The sequence below is a fragment of the Nipponia nippon genome, unplaced genomic scaffold, assembly GCF_047370975.1.
Source record: "Nipponia nippon isolate SJK-2023a ecotype South Korea unplaced genomic scaffold, ASM4737097v1 scaffold_1, whole genome shotgun sequence".
NCBI lineage: Eukaryota > Metazoa > Chordata > Aves > Pelecaniformes > Threskiornithidae > Nipponia > Nipponia nippon.
In genome coordinates this window covers 45,953,806-45,965,450 of record NW_028262290.1, presented here as the reverse complement: position 1 = coordinate 45,965,450, position 11,645 = coordinate 45,953,806, and the positions used below count along the sequence as shown (strand labels likewise).

Here is an 11,645-nt window from a genome sequence, read left to right as displayed (position 1 = left end):
AGACAAGTTCCCGTTGCTTCGACTGTGCTGGGTCTATGCACAGCCACAGCAAACTGAGGCCAAACACAAACCAGCCAACCTCTGCGCCACAGCTACTCCATCCTTGTGTGGTTTTCCATTCCCCTCTCTTTCATTCTCAAGGAGACTGATCTTGGGCTCACGTCATTCTTGCTGGCATCCCAAAGATCCTTGGAGGCCACTGTAATGTCATCACTTTTTTCCCATAGGACACACGTGGAAAATGGTGAAGAGGAGATGCTAATGGCAGATGATCGTGGGCCTGATTTGATTCGTTCTCAGGATTTTAGGAGGCAATGCAGCATCAGCAGAAGCAGTTTAGCATATTATCACTGTGAGGAGGAGGAGAGAGAACACCTGATAGCCCATGAGAGTTTGGATTATTTGCCTTCACACAGTAAAGTTTATAAGAAGTGGCTACAGGAGAAAACATACAGGTAAACTTACCTTAAATACTGTTACGTCGCCTCTAAGCTATGGGTAATTTGGATAATCCAGGGAGATGCCTGATAGCAGAAGGAATTAAGAAAATGCTATTTATTGTTTTACACAGGAACATACTTTAATAGAATGTAGAAGGGGGCCAACTGTCAAGCAACTTTGATTAAAAGCATTTTTTTAAAGTGCTTATGCCTTTGCTCTTGACAGATTATTGAATATGCAAAAAAAATTTTATTAACTACTCACTGTATACAACTTAAAAGGAAGGGACTTTGCAGAGGTTTGGGGGAATGTTCTCTTACTGTGACTTTTCTTGACGTTCACTGCCTCTTAGTGTAATCTGCAGGAAACGTGGTGTTTGCATCTCAGTAGGGGTGCTCTAGTCCTAGATGATACTAGAAATAAATCGGAAATTATTACTGGTGCACAATTATTATTAGAAGTATAAGTTTAGGAAAGACAGAAACTAGAGGTAAAGGTTTGCACGTTTATATGATAGGTTCTCAGTGTGTTAGTTGCAGTAGAAGAGAACAGGAATTACTTTGAAATGAGTTCCGAGTGCTCTACTGAATGCTTAATTACCGAGTCACGTAATTGAGTTTTGAGATGGCATCAATCAGCATCTGAAAGCAGATGGCACTGCTACTTACATGTTATAAAACCAAACCATCCAACCATGTTCCTTACCCAAATGGAAATGGCTTTCACCTGAAGGGAAGGTTTTGTTGAGTGTACGCTTTTTAAAGAGATATTGGCAAAACCAGCCTCTTGCTCATGCAGTTACAGTTAATAATCAAAATGCTCTAAAATGGAACTTGTATGTTTGTGAGAGGAAGCATGGCAAGGAGTCCTGTGCTGTAGCCTGAGAGGTAACTGTGTTTTCCTATTTCTAGAAAAGAGTGGGATCGATGGCTGCTGATGGGGCTAATCGGAACAGCAGTTGGGATGCTGGGGTTTTTGATTCATCAGATAATTGACTCCCTCATCAAATTGAAATGGGACCTGGTGGAAAATTACCTGCAGGTGAGCAAGAGAAAGTCAGAGTGACCTCTTCTGTGCTTGTTTATTAGAAAACCCACATTGTAAAGCTTTAACTGGCTAGGGGTGCTGCCTGTCTAGGTGGGTGTGGACATCAGATACCCTGTCGTGCTTCGTGTAGGCATGCTTTGGTGTCCTTTGCTACAATTTAGCCTATGGCACAGTATAATATAATATCTGATGGTGTTCTTGTCATGAGATTGATGAAGGCAGTCTGTAAAATATCGTGGCCTTCCTCTTCCTCCATGTACATAAGGGGCACGTGCTGCTTTTAGGTATTGTTGACGTCCAAGGGAAGGGATTAGGTTTCTCTTAAGGTGCTTGGTGAATGTGGACCTGGTATCAGATACATTATTTCTTTCTATGTCTGGGGCAGCTATCTTTTGCTAATGCTGTAATAGATTATTGTGGGATGATTCATTTGTCCTTGAGGGATGTCATCACCTCTGTGATAATTGGGATGGTGGTGGTAAAAATCACTGAACGGCTAAAACCAATGTAAATGTTAAGGCGTCTCTGACCCTGACTGCTTGTTTTTCTCACCTATAGAGAGAAGCAGGTGGTAAAATTTTCACCTGGTTTGTGATATCTATGGTAGATAGTATGAATACTGAAGAGCTTTTTGTGAGAAAGGGGCTTTGAGCTTTTGTTCCAGCTTCATCCTGACCAGGGAGGGCCAGGCATCCATCCTGTCAGCCAGTGCTGAGGGGAGCCTGTATAACCATGAAGCACAGCTTGCAGCCAGCAGGCACAGCAATTTGTGCAGAAGGACACCAGGGACTGGGCTGACAGTGCTTTTGTGCTCAGCAGCAGTGGCAAGGAGATGCTGGAGATGGTCCCCAGCACCCGGGGGAGAAATTACCTCTGACTCAGCAGATGCCACAACCCAGAGCAAGCTCCCGAGGGACGGTGCAGCTCTGCAGGTCTGGGGCTGCGGGCAGTGCCTGGGGCCTCTCGCTGAGGCTGGAGCATGTCAGATGAGCTCCTTGTCTGCACAGATATGGTGAGACCGCTGACACTGCTGGAATGCTGCAGTGGCTGGATACAGGCTCTTTAGGAAGGACAGACTGGGATGGTTAGGAGGGGCGGTTGCTCTTTTTTGTGAGAAAGCAGTGGGAATGGATGGAGCTCTGCCGTGGGACAGATGAGAGTCAGCTGAGAGCTTGCGGATCAGGGTTAGAGGGCACACCAACATGTGTGATGTTGTTGTGGGTGTCTGCTATAGACCACCAGCTCATGAAGAATTAGACAAGGCTGTCTTCAGACAATCGGAGCAAGTCTCATGGTCACTGGCCAGATTCTTGTGGGGGTCTTCAGCGAACCACCCCCATATCTCCTGGAAGGACAACACAGCAGGGCACAAGCAATCCATGAGGTTTCTGGAGCGCGTTGATAACAGCTTCCTGATAGATGATCGAGAAGCCGGTAAGGGGACATACTCTGCTGGACCTCATACTTACAGACAAGGAAAGACTGGTCAGGGATGAGAAGGTTGGGAGCAGCAGTGACCGTGAGATCGTGGCATGCAGGATCCTGAGATGAGGGAGAAAAAGCAAAACGCAGGATCACAATTCTGGACTTCAGGAGAGCACTTTGGTCTGTTCAGGGATCTGCTTGGAAGAATCCCAAAGGAGACCATCCTGGAGAGAATAAGGGTCCAAGAGGGCTGGTTGGTTTTCAGGGATTATCTCCTCCGTGGTGAAGAACAGTCCATACCAATGAGCAGGTGTTGTGGTTTAACCCCAGCTGGCAACTAAACCCCACCCAGCTGCTTGCTCACTCCCCCCTGGTGGGATGGGGAGATAATCAAAAGAGTAAAACTGAGAAAACTTGTGGGTTGAGATAAACACAGTTTAATAGGTAAAGCAAAAGCCACGCATGCAAGCAAAGCAAAACAAGGAATTTATTCACTACTTCGCATCAGCAGGCAGGTGTTCAGCCATCTCCAGGAAAGCAGGGCTCCATCACATGTAACGGTTACTTGGGAAGACAAATGCCATCACTCCGAACGTCTCCTCCAGGTGACCCAGGAGGAATACAGAGACGTTGTCTGCGTGTGCAGGGATGGGATTAGGAAAGCCAAAGTGCACCTGGAGTTGAATTCGATAAGGGATGTTGAAGGGCAACAAGAAAGGAAGGAGGTGTCTACAGGTACATCAGCAATCAAAAGGAAGACTAGGAAAAACGTGGGCTTGTTGTTGTAGTGGGTAGGGGACTTGGTGACAAAGAACTTGGTACCTTTTGGCCAAGGTACTCAATGCCTTCCCTGAGGGAGCTGGCTGATGTCATTGTGAGGCCACTCAATTATCTTTGAAAGGTCATGGCAACTGAGGAGAGGTTCCTGAGGACTGGAGGAAGCCAGTGTCACTCCTGTCTTCAAGAAGTACAAGAAGAAGGATCCAGGGAACTACAGGCCAGTCAACCTCGTATTGGCCCCAGGAAGGTGTTACAGCAAATAATCCTGGAAACCATTTCTAACTGTATGAAGGACAAGAAGGTGATTGGGCGTTGTCAGCATGGATTTCCAGTGGATAACAACCTTCTACAATGAGATGACCGGAGCAGTGGATGTTGTTTATCTTGAGTTTAGCAAGGCTTTCATCGCTGTCTCCCACAACATCCTCATACGCAAACTGATGGTGTATGGGTTAGCTAAGTGGACAGTGAGATGAATTTAAAACTGGCAGAACTGCTGGGCTCAAAGCATTCTGATACACAAATTCGAGCCGGAGGTTGGTCACCATGGGGGTCAATGCTGGGGCCAAACACTGTTGGAGATCTTCACTGATGACCTGGGTGATGGGACGGAGTGCGTCCTTGTCAAAGATGGAGACAAAAGCGAAACTGGAAGGAAGCAGTGCTTGATAGACCAGATGATTGTGTTGCCATTCAGCCAACAGCCTCCTGGGCTGCATTAGGAGGAGTGTTGCCAGCAGGTCAAGGGAGGTGATTCTTTCCCCTCTATTCAGCACTGGTGAGGCCACACCTGGAGTACTGGGTCCAGTTCTGGGCTCCCCAGTAGAAGAGAGACACGGATGTGTCCCACTATTCTGTGAAATCAAGATAATGGAATAATGCTGCCAACTGCTGAAGGACAGATCTCAATCACTTCACAGAAATGGAAGGGAAGACTTATTCTGTGGAACAGATGAAGACTAAATATATCAGAGGGAATATCTGAGAAATGCACAAGTTTAGGTTTTCCATGAAGAAAGCATATATAATGCTCTTGGAATATTATTTCCCTGGAGTTTCTTATGTACAAATATACGTATGTTTATAAAATACATAAACAGTGGGTGAATACACATGCATACATGTGTACATGCATTTGTATGTATATACATGCATGTGTGTATATATGCATGCTAAAGTATAAATAAAGAATATATAGAAAGAAACCACAGTTTGACTCCAGGGCAGCACAACAACCATTACACACACTGTTGGTCCTGTGGTATTATAAAATTTGTCCTATTGTATTAAACTAATACAGAGGGACAGCAGGTAAGCTCTCACAGGCTGTGACATCAGTACAAACATGTAATTCCTGCCATGGAAGACCTTCCCATCTAAATACCTCCTTCAGCTGTGGATGAGCAAAACTTATTTTCATGCACTTTGCTTTGCTGTTTGACTGAGCTGCACGATGCACTTACAAAAGCCTTGATGGGACATGGTGCCGGGAAGGCTGTGGTGGCTGGCTGTAACACTGTGACCTCAGAAATGCAAGGGATGTGTTTGACCTGCACACACAGTGAATCATAGCTGAGCGCTGCAGAAGGCGGCAAAGTATGTGGGAGCTGAGGAGTTCTGGAGACAGCATGGCTGTGGTCAGCCCATGCACAAACAAACCAACCGAAAACCCCGGGAGACTAGACGTGAGAAGGCCTAGTATGAGAGATGTCCTTTTAGTTAAAATAAAGCAGGGAAGAACTTGCTTGCCTATATTCTGTCTATAGCTAATGATAGCTGCAAATTCATAAAGGTAATTACCAATGTAAGACTTTGAAGCCTCCATTCAGGCAAAATGTCTCCTGAAGACACCACTTAATATTTTCTTGTGCATCTTCTTAAGGTCCTTTAACTCTGCTTCTGACCTGAAAAGGGGCTTGATGAGTAACAACATAACCTTTATAGTGTTTTTAGAGGTGAGCAAGAAGTTCTGGAAAAAAGAAAAACCATGACGTGACTCTGAAAGTCATCATTCACGTTACCGTTAACTCCTGTCCTTCTAAAGAGCGTGCACTGCTTATTTTGGTTTTTCGCTATGGTACACCTTCTGCCTGCAGAAATCTGTGGGATAAAAAATCATTGAAAAGCAGGACGTGGTCTATGGGTGCCGATGTAGTAATCTATTTGTCAACTGGACAGGATGGCAACATCCACATGACCTGGCTGTGTGCGCTTGGGTCTGGGCTGGCCATGGTGGTACTCTCTTCGGGCTCAGTGCTGGTAAGTGTTATATCTCCTGCGCAACAAGCCTATAACGCTGTAGTAAAGCAAATCTCTTGCTCTTCCAAATACTGGTTAATCCAGTGTTTTATTTTTAAAAAGCCCTCTATTATACAACCCAATGGGAGAGGTCTTTCTTGGCCTTCGGCCTAAAGCTGGATTCTACCGCCCATAACTTGTATGAAGGTGTCTGGGGTGAAATCAGTGGTGGTGGTGATGCAATTTACACTTAGCATGCAGTGTTTATAATATAAATACAAGTGGCAGCTGGTGTAACTTGTGAAAACTTGGTGTTTGGAAGGGGCCTAAGCCAAAGATCATCAGTCCATATAAAACTTACTGCTGGTTTTAGATTAATTTTTTAGCTGTGCTATGTGGGTATCGCTTGTAGCCCAGATCAGTACTTTTATGAGGCAGCAAGGCTAAAGCATTGAGCCTTTCTGTCATTTACTGTCCTGCTGTGTTCAATTTAATTATAGGCAGGCAATTAACAGCATAGGTGAGAGAAAAAGTGAATGTTTTACTGAACTTACCCTAAAATCCAGTAACAGTAGGAAAAGGTAGTTTGCTGTTACACATGAAATAACTGACCAGTTTTAAGCTATCTATCTAAAGTCTGAACTGACTGGACAAATCACACAGGTTCACATGTACGCCCTGCCCATCAGACAATCTGCAAAGACAAGAGGCTGGTTGGCTTCAGGGGGAATGGCAGGGTGCTGGGGCAGGGGCCCTTGTCAGTCCTTTTCTCTTCTCATTACCCCCAGTACACATATAGTAACACTGTTGGGAGCTTGAATTTTTGTGTGTAGCCAGAAGTTAGATGTGTATCTACGTTGCCTGTTAATTCTGGGAAAGTTTGTTCGTGAACAGAGCAAGGTGAGGGCTGGACTTAAAATAAGTGTCCATAGATCCATCTAACGCATCAACATCTAATGATTGTTGACTCTGTTTCCTTCTTTTTTTTTTCCTTTGTAGTTCTTTTGCCCAGCAGGTTCACCATATGGCTTGCCAGAAATCATTGGGTATTTGAATGGCACTTCTATTCAACATCTTTTTAACATCAAGACCTTTTTAGGGACATTTGTCTCATGCGTGCTGGCTGTAGCCTCTGGGCTCTTCTGCGGGCCAGAAGGTCCCATGATCCATTTGGGGTAAGAAAGAGCAGACAAAAGTTAAAGCTATCAGCCTGAGGGTATGGGATTGCAATGTCTTAGTGGCAGTGCTGGCTTAAAAAACACCCTGCACTGGGAGCTCTTTTCACCTGTGCTGTCCCCTTCTTTGCATCAGCACAAATATTCATGCCACGCAGTGAAGAAAAACATCTTTTCACTGCGTGTTTTAAATACTGGCTTGGTTCCCTAGTACAATTCCCTGTGAGGCTCAGCAAGCAGTTACCTGGACAACTGCAGTCAGCTTTATTTCTGCAGAGCAACCTGTCCCGCAGCTATGGCCTGCTGGCTGCTTTGCATCTCATATAACTGCTTTTACCTATGCAAAGTCTGTATAAAAATAAAGCTGGTCTCAAGTGGCTGCGCACAAAAAGGGCAACAATTTTACAGCCACCTGCAAAACTGCTCTAAGTGGCTGTGCAAGGTGCATAGCGATGGACAGCCAGGCCCTTGGTGTCCATGTTTCCAGCTTACAAACACGGCACCCGCCGGTGCCAGCTAAGGGCGATCATAGAAACCCGGCGCTGCTTTGCAAGCTCTGCAGATTGCAAGTCAGGTTGGAGCTCCTTGTTCATGCAGTAGTGTAATACTATGTTTCTTGGTAGGGAAAAGTAGACTTCATAGTCTTTTTGAAGGATAATGTTCTTATCCTCCCTTGCTATACACAAAGAAAGAGAATCCCCGTCATCTATTGTGGTCTGGGGCCTTGTGAGAAGGGGAGAGGAGGGCTGCCCATTCCTGCTCTGTAGGTCAGAGTGGTTCTTAAAATTTACTGTGTTGCAATACAGCCAAACTTAGTAACTGCAGGCCAGATTCTGGGCTTTTCTGTTTTGGTAAGTGACATAATTTCCGTTATTCACCATTTAGAGGAGAATCCTGCTGCACTTTATTACCCTTATTAAACCATATCTTGAGTAGAAATGGTAAAATTGGTCTCTGCTAATATGATATAGATTTTTTGTTGGCTGGTTTGCTGTTTTATTTCTGATCCTTTTTGGTTTTGGAAAGTATTCATCCTTGAGGTTTGTTCTCTTCCTCTTCACCGCCCTGACCAAACCTATCCTCCTCCCCACCACCCTTTCACATTTTCTGTTACTCCCTGGGTTTATATTTATTTATTTATTTGCATGGCGGTGCAGCACCCTAGGGGATGACTCAGATGTTCAAAAATAGGAGCGCATGGTTAGTCAGAGCAGCCACAAGCCTTCCAGACAATGATTACCAAGGTTTAGCTTTCCCTTTAGGTTTCTTTTGTTTTCTTTGCTTTCGGGCATTTGTCTCCAGGAGCTCAGAGACTGCAGCTGTGATTTTTTTCTTTCCTTTGTGCTGGGTTGGTAACAGTGATGCATGAGCCAAAGAATTGACTCATATTTCCATGAAGAAAGTCAACACAGTATTAACGTGATGTCTTTTCAAAACATAGGAATTAAGAGCTAGTTTAATTTAATTTAGCTGGAACCCTCCACCATTTTTATTAAACATAAACACACGTAAGTTGCTAAAAGCCTCTGAGAGATTCGTTAAGGCTCCTAATTTAAGTCTTGTAGAAAAGTCTTCCAAGATACAATGAATAGACTTTTCATTTCACTAAGGGTTTGGATGTTTTTTTTTCCCTTTTAAATGTAGTTTGAAGTGCTGCCTGGGAACACACTGTAATAATTTAAATCATTACACATCTTCTGTTAGAAGTAGGGCTGTTCTGACTGCCATGGTCATTAACCTGGGAACAGATGATTGAAATGTTGGGCTATAGTCTGACGTGTCACCACACTTGGGCAGACATTAACATGGAGTTCTTCAAAAGGCATTTCATGGTCTATCATCACAACACTCCTTGCAAAAGAGACATTTGAATCTCCAAGTCAAGAATCTGAAAGTCTTTAATAGCCTCCTGTTTTATGTCAATGAGACTTTGCATATTTAAAAGATGTGCTCAGCATTTTCCACGTTTCAATCTGTTGAAACCAATCTAGCTTTGCTGCTGCACGCCGGCTAAGGCTCTGTCCTCCCCTGCCTTTAAACTGTGGCTGATTTATGAATAATTTACCAAAAGAGTGCTCTCAATTATACAACATCACTTTTAGTGCTCTCCTGGGTTGTGGCCTGAGCCAGCTGCAGTCGGACACCCTTGGCATCCACCTCCCGATCTTCACCAGGTTTCGGAATACAGCTGATAAGTAAGTGATGGGCAGAACTGTGGGGCTCGGGGGGGACACCCCGCCACCCGCCCTCGGCACCCCGGGGGTGTCTGGCAAGTCACCGGCGAACCCATTGCATCTGGAAGGGAAATGGAGATGCTGCTCCAGCAGTCTTTCAGCGTTCCTGATGTTTGTCACTTTGGAATGGGGAAAAAGCCACCCACTCTAATTAAAAGAAAGTTGTTTAAATAAATGACTTTAAAGTTCTTTAATTAAAAGAAAGTTCACAAATTGTTTTATTGAACGCTTGTGAAACAATACATTAATACTGAAGACCTTTTCCCATTGCCTTTTGGGTTGCATAAGGATGGAGAAAAATGCCGGATTTTTAGACAGAGGCTTTATCCTCAAATTAATGGTGCTGGCCCGGGAAAAAAGAGATGATGGGGATTGCACAATGTGCACAGGGGGGCCTTGCTTTATTTGTCTAGTTTTGAAAAAGTAAATTGTTTGTGACGCTTTTTTAATCTGGCTCTTCTCTGCTCATGCGCGTCTGTGAGATAACTCTGGTAAGCTCTCTCTTGTGAACAATTCTACTGAAATTAATGAGATTAGTTTCCAGAAAAAAGAAATTACAAACCAGTTTATGTCTTCTGGATGGCATTTATTGTCATGTTGACATACAAAACCCTATACAATACTGTTTTTTTCCTAAAGCAAGGAAAAAAAGAAAGACTCCCATGTGTTAATTTCCTAAAGAAATACAAGGAATTCAAATGAACAGCCACTGTGAACTGTCTGTAGCTTAAAAGAAAATCAAAAAGCACCAAAGGGAAGATACGGGATCTCCTTTACCTTTAGCCTTTTAAGATTAGTCATTAAATAAACCTGAGATGTGCTAGTTAAACAAAATGCTAGACATGGAAGAAATCAGCAATTGCGGTAAGAGAAGCAGCGAGAATTTTTGTTTTTCTCTGCAGGATCCAGTTATAGTATAATTAGAAAGAAGCATTAGCTTGCAGTCAGGAGCCACCCTGTGAAAGACAGGTTGTGTGGAAGTCCTCTTCACAGAGAGGGTTGTTGGTGAGCAGCAGAGGCAAATGTCAGTCTAAGCGAGACCTCGCTTCTTTACAAAGACTAGGTGGAAAGACTCCCACTCCCCCCGTATCTTTTGGAGTTATTAAGTAGGCTCAAGAGATGTACCCTCTCCAACTACAGTCACAAGCAGAGCAGTAACTCAGCACGCTTTCGGATGTTGAAGGATCTTAAGATGTCCCTCCACCGCGTGGCTGCAATGGATGTGTAGGAGGGATCCAATTTCATTGTTGGTCCTACTGGTGGGACATGTAGCATGTACAACTGACTGGAGCAAGAAGTTGGAGGTGTCCAAGCAAAGCTTGCCCAGCTTTTACGGCAGCATGCAGTACCTTTTGAGTTCCCCGCTGCTGGAAACAATGTCACTGTGAAGACACAGCGTGTAAGTAAAAATCCACGCACAAGAGCATCTAACTCAGCATTTGTGAGTTGGGAAATATCAAACATAAAGTTGTTTGTGTAGCTTTACTGGTGGGCTTTGTTAAGGGTTTTGACACATGAACTCTCTAATCTTTTTCCTTGTTTTCTGTCCATTGTCCTCATTGCCACCCATCTTTGTACTGATAAAATTTATGGACACCACAGAGAAGTCAAAAGGGCCCCCTAATGTTTGGAGATGACTCTGATCTGTTGGGGTTTTTTGCTGAACTTGGCATTTCTTAATATTAAAAATACTCAAGTGTTTTGTATATTTGTTGACTTCAGCTAGTGCTGACTGCTCAGCATTTCTGCAAATTATCCCTGAGGTCTCAGATAGCACATCCAGAGGATGCAAGTTTTATAAGCTGGTGAGCACTAGTGATTAGTGCATTATATGTGTCAGCATCACCCCATCCACAAAGGCTGGACTTAAACCTAATTTTCCAAGGCAGAATTCAAGCATAATTTTATTTCCTCTTTCTGTATCCTTCCCTCTGTTATTCACACTTCTGTAAAAATGTAACATTTGTCTGATGCAGGATGTTGTTTTCATATAATGAAATGGATGCTTTGGAAAGCAAATTGTGTTGTGTGTGGGAAAATAAATAATAATAAATGTATAAAGGAAGACTGTCCATTAATGCCTTTCTTTACAACACTATAATTATTTTTCTTTTTCTTTTTTTTTTCTTTTTTTTTTTTTTCCCTTTACTGGAACTGGCTCATGGTGCAGATCTCTGCCATTTGAGACCCTAGTGCAGCTTACAGCAACAGAAGTTCGTTGCTCTTCGGGATGTATGTGAGCTCCACACCTTTACAGGGAGCCAGACAAGGCATATATGTTCCCTGTGGATTTCTCAGACATTTA

The 11,645-nt window shown here is 43.7% G+C and overlaps 1 protein-coding gene across 2 annotated transcripts in view; it reads left to right on the top strand.

The window, feature by feature from the left end:
• Positions 1 to 204: 204 nt before the first annotated feature.
• Positions 205 to 11,645, top strand: part of LOC148057354 (chloride channel protein C-like) — a 102,094-nt gene continuing 90,653 nt past the window's right edge. Inside the window, exons 1-5 of one of the 2 annotated variants that reach the window (XM_087735841.1) lie at positions 205 to 455; positions 1,353 to 1,482; positions 5,872 to 5,952; positions 6,931 to 7,106; positions 9,209 to 9,301. In XM_087735841.1, coding sequence (XP_087591967.1) covers positions 205 to 455; positions 1,353 to 1,482; positions 5,872 to 5,952; positions 6,931 to 7,106; positions 9,209 to 9,301 — 731 coding nt within the window. The remainder of the gene's footprint in view (positions 456 to 1,352; positions 1,483 to 5,871; positions 5,953 to 6,930; positions 7,107 to 9,208; positions 9,302 to 11,645) is intronic. The other variant, XM_087735850.1, reaches the window with a different exon arrangement.